The sequence below is a fragment of the Equus przewalskii genome, chromosome 23, assembly GCF_037783145.1.
Source record: "Equus przewalskii isolate Varuska chromosome 23, EquPr2, whole genome shotgun sequence".
Lineage (NCBI taxonomy): Eukaryota > Metazoa > Chordata > Mammalia > Perissodactyla > Equidae > Equus > Equus przewalskii.
In genome coordinates, this window is record NC_091853.1 from 1,584,131 (window position 1) to 1,609,060 (window position 24,930).

Genomic DNA, 24,930 nt, shown 5'->3' on the forward strand with positions numbered 1-24,930 from the left:
TCTGTTTTGTTTGTCTTCTTTTGCATTTACTGGGAATCTCCTAAGCCTTTTTTTTTTTTAACATGCCATTAATTAGATTTTTAAAAACCTTTAATTATGAAAGATTCAAACATGTACAAAACTAGAGAGAATACTGTCATGAACTCCCAGGTACCCATCACTCTGCTTCAATAACCCTCAGCTGACAGCCAGTCTTGTTTTATCTGTATCCTCCACCCCTCCCACTCCCACTCCCCTCCATCACTTTCAAGCAAATAGCAGACGTTATTCATCTTTGAAATTTCAATATTTATCTCTAAGAGATAAACTCTTTTTGTGTGTGTGTATGTGAGGAAAATTGGCTGTGAGCTAACATCTGTTGCCAGTCCTCCTGTTTTTGCTTGAGGAAGATTGCCCCTGAGCCAGCATCTGTGCCAGCCCTTCTCTATTTTGTATGTGGATTACCACCGCAGCATGGCTTGACGAGTGGTGTAGGTCTGCACCTGGGATGCAAACCCGCAAACACCAGGCTGCCAAAGCGGCGCTCGCAAACTTAATCACTACGCCACTGGGCTGGCCCCTAAAACTCTTTTTTTAAAAATAAAAAAAACCCTCAACCGTTAATAAGGATCATCTATTCTCTTTATAATCTATGTATTAAATATATAACAACATTGCTTTGTTGTGTTAGATTAGCAACTTCTTTGCTCCGAAGGTACCATGGGTGACTGCAGTTGGTGGGCCTCAGAATCAGGAAGATGAAACTAAGAGGACAGGCCAGGGAACTCTTCCTGATGCCAAGTGGCACCACATTGGATTGGGCAACATAGTAACAGGGGTTGAATAGACAGGAAGTACCCACTGGTGCCTTGGTGTTCTTTGAATTTCTAGTGCTCATGTGAACTGTGGAGGGAAGGGAAGGAGGACCCAGAATGTACAGTTTCTTTCCCAGCAAGAAGTGAAACTTAGGTCCTTTCTGGTTTAATAGTAATCGTGAAGAAGGAGCTGAGTGGTTTGAAGACTGTTCTCGTTCTGCCTTTGGTGGTCATGTGGTTTGTTCTGGAGCTTTTCAATCTGCAGGTTGAGACCTTCTGGTAGGTCATGAACTCAAATTAGTGGGTCACAACCAGCATTTACAAGGACATAGAAAACATCAGAGTTTATGGCCTGTACTAAGGATACATATTGTTTCGTGAAACTTTTGTTTCGTGTGTGTATGTGTGTGTTGGTTTGTAAAAGTTTGGAAGCCACTAATTTCTTCTATCGCTTTCTATACCTTCTTGTCCAGAAAGTTAAAGGATCAAAGAGCTCATGAGACAGATTTTTTTTAATGTTTTTAATAAAGACATATATAGTGCATACAATGTACCAGGAAATGTTCTAATTACTTTACAATATTAACTCATAAAAACCCTGTGAGGTAGGTACTATTATTATTGAACTTATAGTTGGAGGCATAGAGACATTAAGTAACTTGCCCAGGGTCACACAGCTAGTAAGTGGTGGAGCCCACATTTTGAGCCCAGGTGGTGTGGTTCCAGTCAGATTTCGCTTTACTGCCTCTCCAGTTGATAGCATCTCTGGGTGGTGGCGTGGACACTTTGCTGCTCTTGCCTTCAAGAAGAAATGATAAAAAGGTGTTTTCCCACTCCACTCCCAGCACATGTGCCGGAACACTCAGAATTAAGACAGTGAGAATGAGGACTTTTGTTTGATAAGTTGAAGAAATTCAGTGACCCTTTTTGTTAACCAATCAGTGTTGCCAGTCTAGAGCGATAGGATTCCAGTAAGGAAGACGACAGAATGAGTTCATATCTCAGCCTTAAACAAATGTGTGTAAGAGAGTGGTTAAAAGTGCTGATTTGAGAGCTAAACACATCCAGGTTCAAATCACGCCGTCATCTGCAACTCTCTGGGTGACCTCAGGCAATTAACTGACCACTCTGAACCTCAGTTGTCCCTCATCTGTGAAGTGGGAAGAATCATGGCTGGCTTGTAATGGCAGCTTCCTAGGCACCAGGCCTACAGTAAGCACTTTGTAGACACCATCTCTTCCACTCTTTGTAACAATCCACTGGAGTGGTTGCTGTTAAAGCTCCATTCTATAGATAAGGAAACAGACTTAGCGAGATTAAGTGTCTTATTTAAGGATACACAACTAGCATGTGGCAGAGCTAGAATGAAAGCCCACGTCTTTCTGAACAAAGTCTGTGCTCTTAACCACTCTGCTTTACTGCAAACTTATCCTATTGGGATATTTTGAGGCTTAAATATGAGATAATGTACCTTTACACTTGAATGGTGACTCGACTTTCTATGAGCTTGCATGGCACATGGTAAGTACTTAATAAATGGTATCTGTGGTCACTGTTGAATGTATAAGACGTGCCTGCCTGTGACTTTTGTAGAGACAGTTTGCCTTTCCATAGAAAATAAATGATAGTTAACTAAATCAGTTCTTATAATCAACCAATCACTTCACATATATGTTAAATTCTTGAAAAATAATTGGTTAGCTCTTCTCAAGGATCTGCTAAACAGATCCTGTCATTAGAGTAAGTTTCATCAGGGAAGGGACTGTTTACCCAGCATCTAGAACAATGCTGGCACTTGGGAAGAGTCTTAGTCTGGGTTCTTTAGAAAATAGAGCCAGAGGCAAAAGCTTACCCTTTGTTTGGGAGAGCCATCCCAGGGAAGCAGCAATGAAGAGAAAAGGGAAGTGAGAAGGGGAGTGAGGGAGAGTCAGCCTAAGGGACTGCTTATAAGCTGGCCACAGCTTCATGAGAGGCTGATTGTTTGGTCTCGTGGGACATCTTCAGAGAAACTGTGTGAAGCTACTGCATCTCTGACCAGTCCACTGGGGAAACAGACCATCACCTGTCGGTCAAGGGTTGACTTCATGGAACTTCAACTCGCCTGTGTTTGTTGGTCACCTGGCTGGTGGCTGAGCAGCTCCCTCCAAAGGCAGCAGGGAAACCCTGGGGTAGGAATTGAGAGTCATGCAGTATGAGTGCAAGGCAAAGCTCTGTCAGCTTGGCCCCCCAACAAAGTGAAAGACCAGGAACAGCCATTGCTACTGGAGCAGTACGAGCTGTTCCATCCAGTCATCTTGAGTGGTGCGTCAGCTGGACCCGGCGTGGCAGGCTCTCAATAATGATAGACTCCTAATTGCCAAAGTTAACAAACACTGGACCCTGTTACCTTATTTAACTGATTTGTGGTTATTGACACTTTTGTACATCTCTTTTCATTCTCAGTCTGCTTTCCTATCTCCTCTTCCTTTGCTTTCCACCTAAATGGGGGCCTCCCCAGGCCTAGGCCTGCTTCTGTTTCAGTCTCCATGCTTTTGATGGGCAGCTGCATTCACTTTCATGGTTAACTTCGTACTTCCATCTACTTGCTGATGGCTTCCAAGTGTCTATTTCCAGACTTGACATCTCCTGAGAGAACTCCGGACTGGAGAATAAAACTGCCTTTTCCAACGGGAAGTTCCACAGGCGCTTGAACGGCCAAGTGAATCTCTTGGTCCTCTTGAATCATTGCTGTTTGTCGCTCTTCCCAACAGCTAACAGGTGCTTGACCCATGCTTGTTGAACTAAACCTGAAACAATGTGCCAATATGTATGCCAAGCTGAGTTCTGCACACAATGAGGTAAACCATCCACAGCCAGCTTTCTAGGAACTTAGGGTCTGGTTTTTAATATTGATCTGGTTTGTTTTTAATTTGATTGTACTGGAGTCTTGAGCAACATGAAGCTTAACCGCTGTCTGTTGCTACAGCGGACATGTTTAAATAGACATTTGGTCTTTTGAGGAGTTGATTGGTAGGAAATTCCTTGGGTTTTTGACTCTTCTTATGCTGTCCTGCTTTTGAAGACTCTCCCTTTTGCTTTGTCCATAGTTTACAGATCCTTTCTGAACTATGTTTGTATCTGATCTGGTCGTCAAGCGTGTGGGTCCTCTCTTCCATTTCTGCCGCCCTCGTCCCCAAGAGTCTTCTGAGTAAAGCTTCAAGTCACAGTGCCCTGCTCACAGCCTCCTGTGCTTGATCTGTCCATTTCTGCCTCCTCCCCTTTGCTCTGCTAACCACAGCCCTCCTTCGTCTGTTGTCCTTACATCCGTTTAAATCCTCCCCAGCTCAGGGCTTCAGGTCCACACTGGTTATTGCTGATCTCCTCTCTGAGCGTGGTCTGGGACCATCATTGGGCACTTAACACACACAGTCTTAGACTGTTAAATACTTTTTGCATTTAGCTCCCTTTTTTCCAACTGGAGTATAAGCTCCTTGAGAAGAAGACGATGTCTTAGGTTTTCTTGTGTGTTCCAACGGTTTGTCACCTAGATCTTTGCACAGAGACAGTGCAAGATAAATATTTGCTGGATTTGTCGCTTGATTATTGTGGTCCTTGGGAACTGACTTCCAGTTTGCTTCCAGCAGTGAATCAAGGGCATCAGACTAGGTGACATTTCCCAGAGGAGCTGTCGGTCATCTCATTCTAAATCTTTACTTTGCGTAGTACAAGTGAATTCTAGATTTTGGACTTTAGGAATTTTGTTTCTTAAACATCTCAGGCAAGGCCTAGGAGCTAAAATGACTACATTGACATTTGATGTGGCAGCTTGTTCATTTGGGAGCCTTTGGTCTTTGTCTTTCTGTTGAGTCACTTGAAAGAGCAAAGGCGGCCTGCCAGAGCAGTTGCGATGATTAAAGTTCATGGAGATATCCCCCTCAATACCCTCCCCCCTCGTCGGCTGGATCAGGTCGCTTTCTGTGTCTTCACTTGGGAGCTCAAAAGTTAATTGGGGACTTGAGTGTCCTTTGGAAACTCTTAGGGCATTTTTCTCCTCCTCCTTCCATTGGCTGGTTTCTCTTGTCTCCAGAGCTGCATGCATTGTTTTTAGGTAGCATGGAGTTACTGCAGGGGAGAGAGGTTCTTTCTTTCGTCACTTTGGGACAATCTACTGCACCAGGCAGATAGTTTTGAAGATGACCAAACTTAAAGTTCACCAGAGAGAACTGTGGTCAAAAGGAAAGCCAGGGAGGCCAGGGCTCCAGTTCAGCTCCTCTTCTTCCTCCCACCGAGATAGCTGTCTTGCCTTTGAACCCGAGGATCTCTCTCGCGTGTCCAGTCTGCTCACTGTTGCGTGGGGAGGGACAGTCTGGCATTTGTAGCTTTAGGATCACTGGCTCTAAAGTCTGTGTTATTACTGAAGGGTAGCGCCAGGGTGGGTAGGGATGTTCCCCTCATGGGATTCTCCTGCTCGTTTTGACGTCTGTACCCTTCAGCCTGGATTGCTCGTTCGTGCTCACTCCGTCTAGGCCGAGGAATTCCTCCCGCGGGCCTCCGTCACTGGGATCTTCCTGCAGCTCTGTTTTGATGATGACACAGACTTCCGCTGACTCCATTTCTGGCTGCTTGGAATCCGCACTACTTTGGAGCTGCTCCTCCCTATTCACCCTTGTCTCTGAGTGGGCCCCACATCAGCCTTTGTTCTGGCCAGGCCATCCTCCTCACTCCCTCATGGAGAGGCCACGCTCGAACATCCGCATCTCCTGGCCCACGCTTTATCTCCCTCTAGAAGATTGTCTCCTCACCCTTCCATTTACTGAAATTCTACCCACCGCAGAATGCTAGTTCAGACTTCTGTTTCCTCCCTTCTTCTCTCCCTTTCTCTCTCCTCTCCTTCCTTCTTTCCACAAATTTGAAGGCCTGCTGTATGCCAGGTATTGTTCTGGGTCCCAGGAGCATGCTGGTGAACCGAATGGACACATTCTTCCTCTCAGGGAGCTCAGTCTCCCTCTAGAAGCCTTGCTTTAGTAACGTCAGTGTCCTCTGCTCTTTCTGAGTCCTCGAAACTTCTACTTGTAGCATTTATTCTTAATTTCATGGACTTACAGTATACAATAACAAAAATTTATATAATATAGAATTATATATCTTGCATAATTTTCTAATATGTAAGTAATTACATAACTTTGGAAAATGTATTGTATATTTTGATCATGTCTTTACAATTATGTTGTAAGTTCCTTGAGAACGGGGGCCTTCAGAATACTTCAGATGCCCTCATTCTACCCTTTAAGACTCCTTTGCAGGGGACCAAAAACCCAATGCAACTGTTTTAAGCAAAACATGAATGAGTTGGCTCGTTTGACTGCAAGGGCCCGGGCCAGGGCCAGCGTCTGGCCACGGCTCCATTCAGGGGCTCAAGCTCCCTCTCCCCGTCTCTCCGCTCTGCTTCCTCCAGGTCAGCTCCATTCTCGGAGGAGCTTTCCACTCATGGTGGCAGCAGTCTCCGTCTCTCCTTGCCCCCAGATCTTGTAGCTCCCAAAGAAGGCCTGGAGGTAACGTCCACCATCTTGGGAGAGGGCAGGGCTGATTCAGCTTTAGCAAACACACATGGACTAAGAGGAGGGGAGGACATGGATGCAGGGAAGGAAAAACAATCAATATCTATCACAGCCGTATATTCTGGAAGCTTAGTAGCTATTTGTTGGTTGGTTGTTTGGATTATCTCCTGCCTATGAGTATTTCTGTGTTGTACTCAGTAGGGTAAAGTAACAGGGGAAAAGGCCGTTAGTCAGACTCTTTGCGGAAGAATAATTGCTGTTGTTTAGTTTACTGAAAGTAGCTTGATGGCCTTTTCTTGCCGAACTAACTATGCATAGATAGTAACAATGTCAGTCCCCGAAAGGTGTGGTGCGGGGAGTGGACTGAGGGTGGTGTGTGTCTCTCTGCTCGCTGCTCTCGCGGCACTGTGTGCATACTTGGTTTATTTATATTATTATTTCACCTTACTTGTTAGAGGTTTTTCTTTTTTACGTAGTTCCTCCTACTTCCCTGCAAACTCTGAAGGAGGACTTTTGTCTTTCTATTCTCAGAGCACCTGGAGGGTGCTCAAATAAATAGTTGCAATAAGGGTAAGTAAAAAAGAACGTTGGCTTGGGAACCCAGTGCCCTGGGTTCCAGGCCCAGACCTGCAGCCAGATAGCTGTGTGATCTCTGGTGGTCCCTTTCCCCTCTCTGGGCTTTGGTTCTCTCAGCTGTCCAACAAGGCTTTTTAAGGCCCCTCCAGACTGTGTTTGTGGAGAGGCAAACCTGCAGGGTAGGGAGCGAGCCTGGCAGGCTGTGCCAGCGTTTTGTCTCCTGGGGAAGTTTGGAGAGGGGGCTGATTACTGTTGTGATTAAGAGGTCCTGGTGAGAGAGATGCAGGGTCCAGCCTGATGAAAGCCGCACTTGTGTTCTTATGTAACACTTGCTGGCAAGGAACTAGGAATTGATACTCCTGGGACGGCTGAGCTGACATCATGTGTTTGTGACGGGCTGAGCAGGTGAGGCAGCTTTTGTGGAAGAAGACCAGCGATCAGGCCAGGTTCCCACTGGGGCACCTGGGCTGGTGTCATGCTCCACCCGCTCTGAACAGAACCTGTGGGAGTCGTGGCTCCTGTCCCCTGGGTGCTGGCACGTCCCGGGGAGGGGAAGGACGTGGCTGTGTTGCTCTCCTGAAAGAGTATGTCTTTCTCCCGGCCTGCCGCCCACCCCCATTTTCTCCTCAGAAATGTGGATTCATAGGAGGGGGTTCCACATGACTCGATCACAGAGCGTTCTTGAAGAAGGAGAGGAGTTTTGACAGAGGGAGAGAGACTGATATCCCTGGAATGAAAGCCACAGGCTGAAGAAGCCCCTGTGCTCTGTGACCGGTGTGTTCCCTGGGTGTTCTCTGAAGTGAGGGCAGTTGTCAGAGGACCGTGTTGCCTTCGTTGGCAGGTGTTACATAATTTAGGGTCTGCATGCGTCTCGGCGTGGCAGGGCCCTGACTTTCTGTTAGGTGATCAGTATCCTATTAGGGCTGGTTTTTCTTCCAATCTCCTCCTTGTTGTGATGTTTCAGCATCTTTCTGAAAAAGGAAATGAGCCTCCTTCTAACTCCTGGGACAGGTGTGGTTAGGATCTCAGCTGTGGCCAAGCATGGACGAGGGGTCAGCACTTCCCACGGGGAGCTTTGCTGGACGTGTCTGCTCATTCAGGATTTGAACTCATGCATAAAAACGTTGCTTGCCAGGTTTTGATCTGACACCCTTTGAAAAGGATGCATTGGTGACGCACCAGTGGAGTTCAGTGTCACGGCCAAGCCTGCTGTCCAGAGGGGCAGCTTCTAAGATTTGCTTTAAGCATATTCACTGCATGGGGCCAGCCCCGTGGCCGAGTGGTTAAGTTCTCGCACTCTGCTTCGGTGGCCCAGGGTTTCGCCAGTTCGAATCCTGGGCGCAGACATGGCACCACTCATCAGGCCATGCTGAGGCGGCATCCCACATGCCACAACTAGAAGGACCCACAACTAAAAATACACAACTATGTACCAGGGGGCTTTGGGAGAAAAAAGGAAAAATAAAATCTTTTAAAAAAAAAGAATATTCACTGCAGAACTGAGATTCAGCCCATACAAATGGAGAAATGGGAGCCAAGAATTCGTTCCTCCTTTGGGTGCCTATTTGTTGGGCCACTTTCCCCGTAGCTGGCAGAATGGTGCTCAACAGAACATGCTGTTTGGTGGGGTTAGTTTTTTTTAATGAGATATAATTCACATACCATAAAATTTACCCTTTAAAGTCTACCACTCAGTGGTTGTTTTTAGTATATTCCCAAAGTTGTGCAACCATCATCACTATCCAATTCCACAATGCTGGGGTTAAATTTTGACTTGAATCTCTGAATGAAATCTCAACCAAAGGTCAACTCTGATTCTCGGGAAACTTGTTCTAAAACTTTGGTCACTTTTGCAAGGGAAGCTGCACTTTTTGTTCAAGTGTCATTTTTAAAAAACGTAATAGAACAACGAGTCGAAGGACATTGAATTCTTCTTAGGCTTGTTGCTTGACCTTTGTCTGCCACTGAAGAGTTTGAAATCTTTGGTCTTCAGGTGGGGGCTTATCACCATGGCTTTGTTGTAATAAGGAGTATTCAAAGCAAAAGCAAGAAGACTGTCTTTGCTCTCTTTCTTCCTTTTCTTTGACAAGCTGCGAATCATTAGGGTGGGGCCGAGGCCGGCTGGTTCTCTGTCACCATCACCCAGCACAGGCTCTGCCATGCCGTAGGGGCTCAGGAAAGATTTGCTGAGTAGATGGGCTGTTAGGTGCCCAGGAGAGGTCACTTTTGGCATATGTCACTCCAGCTAGTTCATGGTGACCTCTGTACTTTGGCTTTGTGGATGACCACGGAACTCATTCATATGCCTGAGATTCAGCTGCTTCTAGAAAGTGAGAGCTTGACTACTTCCCATGTAATTCTAGGAGCAGAACCTACAAGGACCCCATGACCCCCAGCTCCCAGGAACTCTCATCCAACTGTAATCTGGATTTGTAAAGCCTTCATGAGTTGGTATGGTGAGGCACAGTATGGGTGGTGTGTGTCTGTGTGCGTGTGTTTGAGTGTGCACACGTGTGCACGTGCATACTCACATAAGCACACAATAGAATTCCTCCATGTTTTTTATAAATTGCCCCTTTCTTCTTTCTGCCCTTGTAGTTTGTTGGTAGCCCAGGGTGCAGAGGGGCCTCCAGCCTGGGCACACAGCCCAGGCATGCTGGCATTCAGTGGCCTATTGTTTCTTGCCCCTTACGTGCATGGACAGAGGACTGGGGCTGGCACAGCTGCTTTCTTGGGGACCATTGTTTGTCTTTGCAGCAGCAGCAGCAGCAGCAGCAAAAGCCTGAAGCAGCACATTTTGCCCTGGACAGAACAGCCATTCTGGCCTGGAGCTGGGGTGGCTGGGGTCTCCCTTAAATGTGTGTGTGGGAGCTCTGAGGATGGGAGCCGGGGAGGCTTCTCCTGCCAGGCAGGCTGCAGGGAGGGGAGATGCTCAGTGGCGTCGGATCACAAATCAACCACAGTGGCAGGTGGTACCTATTAGTGGAGACTCTTCTTTTCCTGGATCAGGGGTGAGGGGATGGCTTTCTCACCCGCTCTGCCCTCTGGGCTTACTGGCAGACCTCAGGGTGTGCTCACAGGACAAGACAAGCGCTTCCTCAAAAGCTGCCCTGGAGAGTCCATCTAGGAAGCAGAGGAGGGATCCAGCTGGGCTGTGGACTAGTCGAAACCTGGGCTAGTTAGTGAGTCACTGTTCTGGTGCACACGTGACTCTGGGGGCCTGAATCACCCCTCACCTGGAAGATGGAGAAGGGGCGTTCTGGGATGGGAGCCATAGAAACTGATTTCCCCAGAAACACCTTCAGACTCCACACTCGTGTTCTGTTTCTTTTGTTTCCTTGCCCCACTGTAACCTCTTTGACAAGTCAGACACACCTTAATTTAGCTTCCACCCCACCTGTACCTAATTGTATGACCCTTTCGTAAACGACGTTAATGAGTTCAGTTTTCTTATCTGTGTAGTCAGAGAAATTGAGGATCCCTTATAGACTAGTTATGAGGATTAAATGAGGAGGTGTATATAAAGGCCCATAAAGGTGTTTAGTAGACACGTGCTCCCTGTCCTTCGTGGACCTGGAGGGGGTGCCCGAGGGTCGGATGCTGTTTTGGCTCACTGCCCACTCACTGAGGCACTTGAGGAAGTCAGGGTGGAATTCTGTGCTGGCTGGATGTGCTCGGGGCTCCTTAGATTGGTTCATGTATCTCAGAGGCCTCCGTGAAGCGCTCATGCCTTGGACAGGACAATCCTGGAGTCATCTATCTGGAACTTCAGGAGGGTCATGGGAATTTGCCTCACATCCCCTTCTTTTGGCAGGGAGTGATCATCAGCCATTGTAGCCTGTTCCTTTCTGCTCCTCTGGTCAGTGAGATTATTGAGGTGAAGTCTAAAGTGAATTACGGGTGACTCAGAGAGGGCTGACAGCCCCATTGCCCATCCATTGCCCGTCTTGAATATCTGGGTGCCTGGAGAAGATGCCCTGATTCTTATTTAATGGACAAGCTGTAAGTAATATCAGTGAGTGTTTTGAATGTCCTCTTCACCCACAGACTGCCCACCCAGTGGCTACTATTGCCAGCTTTTCATCAATAGAAAGGAGGGGGACAGATGCCTCTAGGGGTAGTCTCGACACGGGCTGTTGTGTTTAAGAGGCCCAGAAACCCCTGGCAAGAACCAGATGCCTAACATGCCCTCTGCGGATCTTTCCCCTCAGCACTCTTGTAATCAGACTCCAGAAAACAGAACAAGAGAGCTTTGATGAGTGATGAGGTAGGCGGCTTTTCTGCGCAGCCTTCTGTCTGCTTGCAACAATCTCCTGGTGCTCAGTTTCAGTTCAGGTGAGGTTACTGCAGGTCTGGTTGGCGTTAGTCGTTGGCAAGGGGGAGGGGTGGGGACAAAGAAGGTGAGAACTGTACTTACAGATCACCTAAGATCACCCACAGAGGACCAGATACTTGTGCTGCATCCTGATATCTGTAAAAAACAGAAACAGAAATGAAGATGGGGATAGATAATGGCTCCCCAGCTACTTCAAGGTAAAACTAAATGCACCATTTGCCCATCCCTCATTGCTTCATAAAAGGAGTGGTTGGCAAACCTTTCGACTTCATAGCCCTGATCCTGGATTTGCCTCTGATTTATCCAAAGCTCAGATGAAAATTCTAGATCCCCCTCATGCATTACATAGTGTTAGACAGCAAGCATTGTTACAACTCTAGTATTTAGGAATGAATTTGGAGCATGCATCAGGAAAGGCATGATAATACAGGTGCTCTTTTTCTCTGAGATTGGAGTCACTGTCACATCCTAATGCACTAGAGCTGAGCAGGCTCGCAGGAGAAGGAAGTGAGTCCATTCTGACTCAGGCGGGATTGGACCATCATTGCAGCAGGATCCGCACTGCAGGCCTTCTCTGAGCTGAAAAGCAGATCGGCTTTGGCAAGCTGCTTCCTGTGGGTGCCAGGTCTCTTGTCAGTAACAAATGCAGGATTGCGTTTGAGGCAGATCTGATTGCATCTGGAGCTACCATTGTTGCAGTTCCAGAGAGGGTGTTTGCTGGTTCTGTACGGGGACTTTGGCCAGCTAGCAATCTGCCGAGCTAGAGCTTAACCAGAAATATTTCTAGCTTCACACAGCAGAGGCTCTGAGCATCAGTGAGGATGAAACAACAGAGATATGAGTGATATTTGTTGGTGAAAAATCCACTTCTTGAAGATTGACTTAATTCTGTGATATTGGAAACTACGGGATCTGATTGACAGTGAGTAGTTTGCTTGCCTAGAAGTCTTGGTGCTTGTTTCGTTCCTGATTGCCACCATCTGCCCTTGGGAAGGGCCTTTTACATCTCCATTAAAATACTCTGACCTCACCCTACTTCATGAAGATGCTGAAAAACATCTTGAAATGATAGGAGAAAGTATAAAAAGCAGGAGCTTAGGCTCTAAAGTCAATCTGTCTGGGTTTGAATCCCAGCTCCACCACTCAATAGCTTGACTTCTTCGGAAGTCAGTTTTCTCTTCTTTAAAATGGGGATGAAAGTAGTACTTCCCTAATAGGATGCTTGGAGATAACTCCTCAATGGTCTGAAAAGAGTTGGTGGAGTCTTTGGAGGTACCTTACACCATATGGCCAGTTTAGGGTTTGGTTTTCTTTTTGAAGGTTTTAAGTTCCCCAGAGGACAGGGAACAAGTAAGTAGGAGGGGTAAATGTTGGTATGTGTGTTTTTTTGTGAGGGCTCTCTGTCTGATTGTTTTACCTTGTTTCTGTTGCAGAGATCCGCGCTCAGCTCACAGAGCAGATGAAATGCCTGGACCAGCAGTGTGAGCTCCGGGTGCAGCTGTTGCAGGACCTCCAGGACTTCTTCCGGAAGAAGGCAGAGATCGAGATGGACTACTCCCGCAACCTGGAGAAGCTGGCAGAACGCTTCCTGGCCAAGACGCGGAGCACCAAGGACCAGCAATTCAAGTAGGGACTGCGCGGCTGTTACTGTTTAGAGACCTTGGGAATGGGGTCTGACTGAGACAGAGGGAGGCAGGGTGGGCCACCTACATCCAACTGGATCCATGAAACAGGAAACCCAGTGACTTCAGATTGGCTGAGAGTTGAGAGCCCTCAAGGACTTCTCTGTTTTCACATCAGTCTTACATGCAGATCAGAATAGATGATGAACCATGCTAATAGTAAGAGCAGACACTTTTATAGCCCTTGCTATGTGCTAGGCACGGTTCTAAGCGCTTTACATATGTTACCTCACTGAACCTCCACAGCAACTCTCTATGTTGGTTATTGTTGTATCCCCAATTTACAGACAAGTAAACTGAGTCTTAAAGAGGTTAAGAAGCTTGCCCAAGGTCTCTCACATGCACGCACACACACACACACTCTCCTAATAAATCAATCGCAGAGCTGGAATTCAAACCCAGGCAGTCTGGCTCCAGAGTCTGTGATCCTACCCATTTCACCAAACTGCCTTTAACCAGGAGAAATGAATGCGGTGGTAGCCATACATCTAAACTCTGCCCAGCAGTCCCTTCCTTCTGCATTTACGATATTTTAAACCCCTGCCCCTTCACTGCTCTCACTGCCATTGCCCTAGTTTAGGTCATCATCACCTTTGCCTGAATGATTGCAACATTGTGTCATCTATAGATGAGGTTCTCAACCCTGGCTGCGCATTACAATTCCCTGGAGAACTTTTTAAAAATGCTGAAATCTCAGCCCCGGTCCAGACTCATTGAATCAGAATTTCTGGAAGTAGAACCTGGTAACAGGACAATGTCAAAGCTTCCCAGATGATTCTAACAAACACCCAGGGTTGAAGACCCCAGTGGATAGCGTCTCCCCGTTCCAATCTGCCTGATCCACTGTTATCAGATGGAGTCTTCCTGGAGGTCTCTGGGGATCAGGCAGTTTCCTTGTGCAGTGGCTCCCCATTGTTTGTGTTCTTCATGCTCAAGGTATGGTCCCCAGTATGGGCACCAGCTGGGATGTTAGGAATGCAGAATCTCGGGTCTCAGCCCCAGATCTCCTGTTAGAAAATCCCGAGGTGATTTGTGTGCAGGTTAAAGTTTGAGGAAGTGCTGCTCTGTTCACAAAGGTGTACGCTCCCTGGCTCGGTCTTCAAGCCCCGCTGCCTCTGGCCCCGACTAGCCTGCCAACCTTATTTCCTGTTTCTGCCACTATACCTTAGCCAACAGAACCTTAACTCCAGGGGGCCTTTGCTCATCCCGTTTTTTGAGCTTATGTACCCATCCTTCACGTCTCTGAACGTCTAAGCCATACCCATGTTTTAAGACCCATCTCACAGGCTCCCTGTTCCAAGAAACTTTTCTCATTCTTCCAGAAGAAAGAATGTTCTCCCTCTTCTTAATTGCTACAGCATTTTATTTGTTCATTCTGCACTGTCTGCCTTATATTACCTTCCCTCGTGGACTGTATAAGCTTTTCTGATTCATCTTTCAGTCTCCCACAGTGCCAAGTGTAAAAGGTGGCATTAACAGATGCTCACTAAATATTATTGGATGAGTAAATGAATGAATGAATTTAAGAATTAATGCCAAGTGAATTTTATCTTATTTTCCCCCATTTTCTATTTTTGTTTATCGTCCAAATAATTCGAGACACAAATTAGCCTGTATAAGCCAGCACTGAGCAATGAATATGGAGGTGAAGATCGAGGAGAACATATGCCACTCCAGCCATCGGCCAGAATGAGGATTTCCTCCAGATGTTTTGTCCTCCAAGTCCCTTATCTTTCTCAAGTCCTCTTCTCTTTATGGTAGGCAATCCTGAGAGAATAAAAGGTTACTTTAGTATGTGATAAATGAACGTTCGGGGACAGGAGTCACTTGCTTTAGAAAAATGATTCAAGGTTGGATTTGTTCTACTGGTAAGCTCCTCCTAAGTTTAAAATAGCATTTGATTTTTAGTACTGTATCATATTCTCAGCTAAGGACATTTCACTACAAATTAAGGTACAGATGTGCTAATTTCTAAGTCATGTGAATTGCTCTGATTAAGATCACATACATGGAATAGGGTGTTTTCTCCAGGGCTGGAAGAATTGGTTTCCCTTCTCATAAAGCTGGAACCTGGCTTAATTTTTCCCCAAACAACCAGTGAGTATTTATTGAGAGCCAGCTGTGTGCTCAGTATTGTACAGGCATTGGAAGATGCAAGAGAAGGTTGTTGTGTGTATCCATAGGGGGCCATATCTGGTTGGAGAGAAAAGATTTTTAATACAGGAAGCAGTTAGAGGATAAAGCAATAATGATCTCATTAAGAGATCTTTGGTATTATATAGGATATGGAAGTGATAAAAGGTCAGAGATGCATCATCGGAGATAGATAAAGGATCTGGAGTAGTCAGGAGAGTTTTCCTGAAGCAGCTGGGACTTGGTTAGGGTTTAAAGGTAGATCTGTGCAGCAGAGGACAGCATGTGCAGGTGAAAAGCAGAGACATGCTTGGTGGGGAGGGGGTGTACGGGCTAGTGAGGGATCTGGCTTCATTAAAAGGAAGGTTCTTACACATTCATTCAGTAAAGGTCCGTGGCACATTCCTTGACCTCCTTCAGGGCCAGCGTTGTGCCTTGGGACACAGAGTGAACCAGGACTGCCTCATCCTTGTGGCACTTCCAGTAGAAGGAGGGAAGAGGCATTAAACAGGTCACACAGTGAGATGAGTTGAAGTAACTGTTGCAAAGTGGAGGTACAAGGTGTCACCAGAAGTTGTAAGAGGGGGACTTCTCTGCTCCTTCTGCTGTAACTTTATGACTAGTTTACTTTAATGGCTTCCTGTCTGAGCGTATCCCGAGTAACAATCTGCTTGTTCAACAAACCCCTTTTAAATATCTGCTGGGTACTGTGCTCTGTGCTGATTCCTATGGCGACTAAGATAAACTCTGAAATCCTGGATGTCAGGGCAGAGAGGCATGTAAACAGTATAATACGAAAAGGGTTTTAATAGAGGTATGAGCAAAATGTTATGAGAACACAGATATTTTCAAAAGCTATGGAAGATAAGGTAAGATGAGTAGAAGCCAAATGATGGCTCTTTGACAAACAAGCAGAGGAGTTCAGATTGGATGTGACAGTGTGGTAGTGAGCCCTCTGGGTTCTTGCTTGTGGAGAGAAACATGAGGAAAAATGTGATAGAAGAAAGAATTTTTATGCCAGAGAAGGCCAAGATGGACGTTTTGGGGGTTAATCCATGTGCAAAAAGAATGGAGGGGAAGGAATGTATTAAAGAAATATTCAAGAACTGAACAGGACTGGATAACTGATTGTGTAAAGAACTGCAGTGGTCAGAGGTGACCTGGTGTTTCTAACCTGGCAACCTAGAAGAGCTGTGGCCTCTATGATAGAGGTGGACATGTTGAGAGAAGACCCGTTTTGAATGGTGACGCTCCTCTGGACGTGTTGGGTTTGGGGCACTGGGAGGCCTTCAGGCATCCAGATGGGGATGTTGTACTACTGAGGTAAGAGGTTCTGACTGGGAATGGATAGCAGAATCTTCAGTATAAAAGTGGTTGTGGACGATATGAAAGTATACGAACTCAGGGAAGAGAAAGAGAAGAACAGACAGCTAAAACCAGGACCGAAGCTTGGGCACACCCAATGTTAGGGAGTAGTAAAAGTTACTAGAAAGGAGGGAAGAGGAGGAAGGGAAAGAGGGAAGGAGAGAGGGGGAGATTTATTTTTAAGCAGTTAAAAGCGTAGAAGGTAAGGTAGGATGGTGTTGTCTGACAGAGCTAGAAGTCTTTCAAGTAGATCTATAGAAGTTAACCCCAGCAATTTCTTATTGACACTCTCCCAGATATAAGGCATTGTGAGAGATGCAGAGAGGACTAAAATGAGCCCCAAACCCAACAGCTTTCAACCTTTGAGAGTGAAACATGAAATTGCTGGGTTTCATGGGTCAAAAAATGGTCATTACATAGTGGCAATTTCATGTGGTACAGCCTCACAGAAGAGGAGGTGAGACATACACACAAATGCTTTTAATATAGGCAGGTTAGCGAGAAGCTCAGTAAGAGAGTCTAGGTAACATCCTGCTTTCATACATAATTTATTCCTAAAAATGTACAGGAAAGGCAAATGGTTGAATGTCAAACCACTGTTTTACGTGGAATAGGTGGCTTCCATTACTTACTATAAGTATATTTGTGAAATTCTGAATTATACCTCACCCGATGTGCTTTTAGCATTTTGAAGCTTGTTTTTAATTTTCTTCTGTTTGCCACAATCAAACCCATGGTCTGTCTGCTGAAGTCCAGTGAGCGCTGGAGTCCTTGTGGTGCTGCTTTCCACCCTATCTCATTAGTACGGTGATGAGACTCTACTTCCCGACGCAATACTGGGAGCAGCACTTTCAGTTTGCCACTTTCTACTCATTTCTCTTTTGCAAAAGGCAACCAAGTATTCAGATGTTTGGGCGCACAGCGTTACAGTGTAGAGACAACCGTGCTGGGAAAACTGAACCGGCACTTGGCAGGAGGCACCACGAGGCCAAGCTTGAAACATTTGTTAGCAACTGAAAAAATTGACATTTGTGGCCCAGGAAAGGCTTTTGTAGGCATGTCTGCTTTGGTTAGGGTATAGGTTTGGCTGCTGTAATAGACCCCAAATAATAGTGGCTTATACGAGATCGGGGTTGATTTCTCTCATGGAATCGTCTGGGCGTTAGCCACCCAGGCCCGTGTCCATCCCTAGAGTGTTTGTCCCTGTCTGCATGACCCAAGATGGCTCACTGCCTCCATGTCCCCATTCCAGCCAACGGGAAAGGCATAAAGGCAAGAGGCAGGAAGCATCCCTACTCTTTAAAGGTACGGTCTGGAAGTGGCACACACATCTCTTCGGCTCACCTCTGCCTGGCCGGGACTTAGTACCTGGTTATACTGAGCTGCGAGGAAGGCTGGGAAGAGAGTTATTATTCTGGGTGACCGGAAAATAGAGTTTCTATTAATATGAAGAAAGAAAAACATAACGAGGGGACTGTTAGTAACCTCTGCCACATTGTCTGTGATGTGTGAGAAGGCAGGTGTATGAAAGGCCGTGGCCACCCACCCGTACAAAGTGGCACAAGTACATGAGAAGAGTGGGTTTTATGGTGGTGAAGCTGAGCGGATGGAAAATGGAAAAACAAAAGTGCCAGTGCTAGGCATTGGTTCTACAAGCTTAATTCAGTTGAGACAATGCAGAAGTTGTAAAAGGAGGTTAAAAAGATGGGGAAGGGAGCATTTTAGGCAGAGAGAACAGCGTTGGTGAAGGCAGAGAGTTGGGAAAAACAAGGCTGGCGGGTAACTTGTCTGTTTTGCTGAAAAACAGGAATAATAAATGTGAAAGTGACATAAGCCTGGAAAAGTTGATAGGGACCAGATTACAGTGGTCCATGAATGCCAGATGACAAGGTTTAGGTTTATTCTGTAAGCATGGGGGAGCCTTGATAGTTTTTGAGCAAGGAACATAATTATGGATGGCTGTGCTTTGGAAGGGTAACTATGGCAACAATGCATAAGGTCATTTGGAGTGGAGAGACTGGAAGGAGGACTCCTGTTCAGATGGTATGGCAATGGGCCTAAGGTTAATGTGAGCCTAAACTGAAGTCGTGCCCTTGGAAACAGAAAAGATGGCCAAATGTGAGGGCAAGAATTGACTGAAGTCAAAGAAGCTGGAACAGAAGAAGGGCTGTGGGTTTCCTGGGTCTCTGGAGTGGCAATTGTACTATATTTTCATTCAGCTGGTGAAGTGTAGCCTCAATTTTGCTGACTCTAGGGCCAGTCCCTAGAATAGTTCATTCTCTGCCCGGAGCATCTCAGCGGGCACTCGTCACCTCCCCCGGAGCTGTAGCAGCTGTTGGCCCAGCAATGCCATGAATTTGTCTCCCTGTGCTGCCAGGAGAGCAGCTGCCAGCAGCAGCTCTGGACAGACGCGTCTCAGGGACATGGAAACTATTCAGCTTGGGATGGGGTGGGTAGGTTGGCCAGGGCCAAGGTCGGTCCACATGGATTCGTCCCACCCCTTTTCCAGGCCAGTTTCTCACCCTGGCTAGATGTCAGCCTCATACTGGGTTAGGTTGGGTATTTTGTTTCAGTTTTAAGTGACGGCCGTTAGGCACAAGTGTTACTGGACTGCTTTTTTCATCTTCTCTGGGACAAGTTCTTACGCTGGAAGCCATCACCCTGTCACTCTCTGGCTTTGATTCCTATTTTGCTTTGCTCCTGCTCACCTTTTGTCCTCTCCCACACTGTGCTCCCTGCAGACACCCCCGTGAAAGGCACACAGCTCTAACTCCTGTGGTCCCGTCACACTCCTTCTCTTTCCCCTCCCCTACAGCGGAGTGAGAGATGCCGCAGATAGAATTATAGCAATGATTTGATTCCACCTTATTCTGCTTTGTTTACCATAGGTAATATGGCTTCCTCTATCCCTTTGAATTGCGGGAGGACCCTGTTAATGTCTGAAATTCTGTTTGCCTGGTTTGATTGAGAGCAGAGATAAAACATTATGTGAGGGTAGGAAGTCTTCCTGGGGAAGATGTTCTTGCATTTCCTTTGGCTCCTTGAAGAGCATAAATGTATTCCTATTTGCTGCTGAGCCTTTGATTGTCTCTTTTAAGTGGAATCTGTGTTAATATTGCCCAGCAGGACTCTAATTGATAATGCGTCGTCTGTTTTTTTAATGTAGACTTGCTGTAAATTACGTTTCAGTCATAGCTCGCTTGGTTTTGATCTCCTACTTTTAGTAGCTCAGTTCTTTCTTTTATTTTGAGGTAGGTTTTTTTCTGTTGAGTTTTTAGAGGAAGACTCCTGCATTGCTGTTCCTGCTGTGTTCCTTACAGAGATCTGATGCTACTTTGTAACCCACTGCCAGCATCTTTTCTGTCTTTCTTCCAGCTTTTCCTTCTCCTCAACAACAAATATTTGTTGAACATTTTAAGATATTGTTCTAGACTCTTAGAGGAGAGAGATCCAAAAGAAGCAGAAGTAGTGGTTGTTTCCCACATGAATTTCTAGTCCAGGATAAATTATACCTGAATACAATAACACAGATCTTCAGGGTAAGGCAATATGTGGTAAATCCAAGTGTGTGCCACAGAAGGGATGGCACCAGTTGGTGTGGCCAGGAAACTTTCAGGGACGAAATGGGATTTGAACCAGACCTTGAAGAAAATGGATAGGATTTTGATAGATAGGTAGAGAGGGAGGGAGAAGATGTCATAGGCAGGAGGGACACAGCAGGGGGAAAGTACAAAGCACTTTTGGGGTGCAGTGAGCACACTGGTTTGGCTGGGGTAACAAGTGTCTATGGAAGAATTGGACAAAGGTAGATCGGATCATATCATAGAAGGCCTTGACTCTTGACTAAGAGATTTGGCTGTATGCAGTAGACATTGGAAACCACTGAAGCTTTCAATGGCTTAGTGTCCAAGCTGAGATACGAACACTCCTTAAGGAAGATTAACCTGGTGGTGGTTTGCTAAATGATAGGAAACTTGAGACAGTGAAACCAGTTGCCACAGTAGATAATAAGGATCTAAATTAGGGTGGCATGGTAGGAATGAAAAGAGCAGAAATTTTTCCTTCCGTCCATTTAGCAAATATGTATTGTGCTCTTACCATGTGCCAGAAACATGCCGGGGAAGACAGACAGCGCCCCTGCACTCCTGGAGCTTGCAGTCTAGGGACGGACGGAAAGCACCTGGTGCGAGAAGAGTCTGCAGGCATTGCTGACTGACCGGTCTAGGTTTCAAGAGAGCTTGGAAGCACAAAAGAAACAGGGCTGTGAAGTTTCTTTTGGACTTGGGTGACTGGTAGATTAACGATGCCTTGAACAGAAATACCAAAGTTAGGAGAAGGAGTTGTTTTTGAAGGGCTAGAATATGAGAAATTTGGGTTTTGGATGTTAAGTTTAAGATGTTGTAAGGATATTGAAGTTGAAATTTCCAGTAACTGACAGAAAATGACTGACTGTATTCAGGGCTAAAGTCTGGACTGTTGGTAGAGATTTGGGTATGTTCATAGAGAGGTGATGGTTGAGGCTGTGGAAATGTTTGTGATTTCCAAAAGCAAGGGTTTAGGAGGAAAAAAGGGGGAAACCTCCTTCAGATTGTCTGTGGTACTCAGATTGCAGAGTGAAAAGGGGCGTAAAAGATATATTTATGTATGTATTCATTTAATACACATTTTGGGAACCTAATTATATGCTAGGCATTGAGCTAGGTACTGGGATAGGAGGAAGAAGACAATATCCAATTCTCACCAACATTAAATTAAGGAGATACACGTGGAAAGTAAACCTGCTCTTTGCCTGCTTATGAGTTGTGTTGCTCTTGGAACGGATGTGAGGGAACAGGGCCTAAGTATCTCAAGAATCTGGTAGACATTCAACCTGCAACATTGCTTTCAGTGGGAGGTTAGGTACACAATTAATTAAAAGAGGAATTCTTGTAGAGTCCATGTTCTTGGCCTGGGGCCCAGTATTTGAATGTGCACAGTCTCTGTAGTTACGTCAACCATTGCCAGTGGATTTCTCCTCTGGAGGTGAGTTCAGAATTGTTCCTCAGTCTCACAGGATAGCATTGGGCTGAAAAAGTAGAGTCATTTGGCCGTGGAGAATGTTATAGCTGTAGCTGCAAATCAGAAAAGGGTGGAGCACCAGAAAGTTCCTCTCTGAATATGGGGTGACTCTGAGGAGGGCAGCAGAGGGAAGCATGAAGCTGCCAGAAGGGAGAACCCCACTTCCTGGGACTGGCATGTCACTCATTCATCGTGGACATATGTGGGAGCTGTTTGTTCCTCAGGGAAGGTTTTGCCCAGATGTAGCATCTGGTGTTGAGCAAGGGTTGGCTTCCCCGTGCCGTGGCTCAAGCTGCCTTTATTTAGAAACTAGCAAATGTCCCCTGGTGAGTTTTCCACTGGCCCAGTCCTTGCAGAAGCTTGGGTTGTGGTTGGGTTGTCTTTGGAAGAGTTGGGAGGTCTCCTCACATGTGGATAAAGAGGATAGGGAGACGCAAGAAGACAGCTTTTGGGGATCAGCAAGGCAGAGTCGTGGCCAGTCTTTGGAACAAAGAAAGGATTCATTTGAAGCCTCTTTTGGAGTCTTTATGACTTCGTAGAAAAAGCTCGGAGCCTTAATCCAGACTTGTTTGGGTCTGAATCCTGTCTCTTCCACTTACAGCTGTGTGACCTTGAGCACATCACTTAACCCCTTTTAGCTTCAGTTTTCTCCTCTATGAAATGTAGGGAGTAATGCTTACCTTGAAGAGTTGCTCTAAGGATTGGGTACAATGTATGTAAAGCACTAGTCTTATAACTTACTCGACGCTCCCCAAATGGCAGCTGATGTAATGATCACTAGCACAGGAGTAAAGCGTGATCTTTAAGCTCACAGGTTCTAGAAGCAGATTTCCTGGGTTTCCAATCCTGGATTTTCCACTTACTAGCTGTGTGGTTTTAGATGAAGGTTCTTAGTTGCCTCAGTTTCCTCATCTGTAAACTGAGGGTAATCATAGTACCTACCTCATGGAGTTGTCATGCTGAATTAATATATGTGAAATCCTTGGGACAGTACTTGACACGTAGTAAAGGTCAATAGCAGTGACTGTTATCCTTGTCCTCGGAAGCTTGGACTGAGCATAGCTATACTAGGTAAAACCCTGGTGGATTAGGTTCACTGTGTGTTCCCTGTGCGGAGTTAAGCATTCTTAAGCCTGGCTCTGGGTAATATCGTGTCAGTCTCCATTGTCTTCGGTGACCCCAGAGGGCCCTCACGAATGACAAGCTCATCCTCCTTCCTGATTTTTATGATATGGATGCATTGGGCAGGAAATATGCAATTATGTGACTCTATTTAATTGTATGTTCTGTTCCTAAAAAACTCAGCAATTGTGCGTTTTGTCCTATGAGGCGTAGTGAACTTCCTTGTTAACCTAGTTAACCCTGGCCTGTTACTTTTAGATCCATGCTCACAGTCATCAAGAGGGGGAAATTTGTGTTCTAATCACTGTCTGATTTCCTTGTCATCACAGAGCCAATAGGTAGCATTAATTGTCAAATCATTGGGTTTCCATAAAGCCGTAGTGTTGAGGCTCACAGGTCCCAGCTGCAACCTGGGTGAATAAAAGGATGCCAGTCCTGCTCAGCCTCCTGCAGTGGCTGCCATCCAGTCCAGCGGGCCAGTGCGGTACAAACCTCAGTCATGAGGATAGCAGAATGTGGGTTACTGGGTCATTTTTCTCAGGAGGCCAAAGAGAAGCTTCTGCATCAGTGGCTTCATATTACCCTTTTAGGATAGGGAATGAAAGAGGGCGGGTCAGAAGCAAAGCATGCTTTTATGAGTGCCTGGGATGGTGCTGGAGACTACTGAGGGCTTCCTGTGTCTCCTAGACTCTGCCATTGGAATGTCAGCAGGCTACACCTCAGACTTTGAGCTTGCTGGAGCACAGACACTGGTGATCACGTCCCTTACCAACAGTGCTGGGGCACAGGGAACTTCATTTTCTTGGCTCTTGTAAGCCCCATAATAATTCCATAGTAGACACAGGAAGCGATGTGTGGCTGGTTTGCAGGATCCTTAATTTTCAGGAATTCACAGCCAATTAAATGAATTGACTTTGATCCAGTTCTCTTTTAAAGGCAAAAGCCATGTCATCTTTATTGGGAGCTGGCCGTGTTAAGTGGGAGGGTTTACAAGATAAGAAGAAAAGACAGTCTCTGCCGTGAGGACTTTCCTAATTGAAATGGGGGAAATCAGCCAGGCTGGGAGAGAATAATAACACATATGCGCATGGGCACATGCATCTAAAAATAGGACCCCATTTAAAGCAGGTTCCAGTAGTCACCAGGAAGGAAAGGAAGGTAGAGTACTCGGAGGGACTCGTGTTTGGCTCAGCCAGGGAAAGGTAAAAGATAGCACAGTTATGTTCTCAATTAGATGTGCTCCCAAGTTAATTGAAGTAAAGACTTTAATATCTGATTCCTGCACTGCAGTAAAGTATCTCGCTGTGAAGAGAAACGGTCATGTGGGAAGAGCTCAGTGTTAATGAAGGATTTAGGGAGAATGAGAAAAAAGTACAATTTGGATTTTTCAGAGTTGAAAAAGGATCATCATTTCAGCTACCCCCTGCCCCCTATCCATCCCCACCGATCAGTGGATCATTGCTCCTCTGGTTTTAAATTCAGGGAGGATCAATGAGCAACAGCTCTGCTTCTTAACATATTTTGGGTACATCTTGTTAAAGAACCAGGATTAGAAAATGAATCGAACAAACCAGGATTATCTTCAACAGTAGGATGCTGAGCTGCGTTTGCTGATTGCTGCTTAAGCAGTTGGGACAGGGCATCCTTGCATGAAATTCAGACATCCCTCCCTGGCAGCCTCCTGTTAAAGTAGAGGTTGCAGAACAAGTCTGGCAGCTCTCAGCCTGAACCCTTGTAAACAACAGATGTTCATAACTAAGTTCTGGGGGTGGAGGTGGGGGTTTCTGTTGATGCTTGAAATTCTTTGAATTTACAGGCAGCATCTCTGAGATTTAGCAAAGGAGGATGTTCTACAGAATTGATTCTGCAGCATACAGGTGGAAATGATGCCTCAGACAGTTCCTTTGGAAGACAAAGCACAGGCTATTGAGTGGACTCTGCAGAGAGAGCAAGTGAACCCAGAAAGGCAAGCACAATTAAGAAAAGCTCAGCTTCTTGGGTGTATTAACTTCCTGCCCTCCTCCCTGCCCCACTTTTTATCCGTGGACCAGATTTGTCAGCCACCTCCTTGCTTCAGTTTTCTCTGGTTATAGGCAGAAATCTGTGCCCTTCACTACCACAGAGTCCTACGTATCATACACATGCATGCAGACACACAGGCAGGAAACCACATAGTCTTTTCCATTAGCATCTCCCAAAAGCCATTCAGGTTCTTAGAATATACACGTTAATGGGATATTATTAGGGGCTTTGTCTGGGATACTAACCTATTCTCTAACGTTCTCAGGGTTGGTTTTGCCAAGTGTCTGTTACATCGTTGATTGGAG

General features: G+C 45.9%; 1 protein-coding gene across 20 annotated transcripts in view; it reads left to right on the forward strand.

Moving 5' to 3' along the window:
- The window catches only part of SRGAP2 (SLIT-ROBO Rho GTPase activating protein 2), a 236,630-nt gene that overhangs the window by 78,745 nt on the left and 132,955 nt on the right, over positions 1-24,930 (forward strand). For 17 of the 20 annotated variants that reach the window (XR_011532182.1, XM_070591415.1, XM_070591416.1 and 14 more), the window contains one exon: positions 12,677-12,869. Coding sequence is in view for 19 of the 20 variants with exons in the window: in XM_070591415.1 (XP_070447516.1) it covers positions 12,677-12,869 (193 nt within the window). In the remaining variant the exon portion in view is untranslated. Of the gene's footprint in view, positions 1-11,842; positions 12,166-12,676; positions 12,870-14,518; positions 14,683-24,930 lie in introns of those variants that run through there. The other 3 variants (XM_070591422.1, XM_070591420.1, XM_070591423.1) reach the window with 3 other exon arrangements.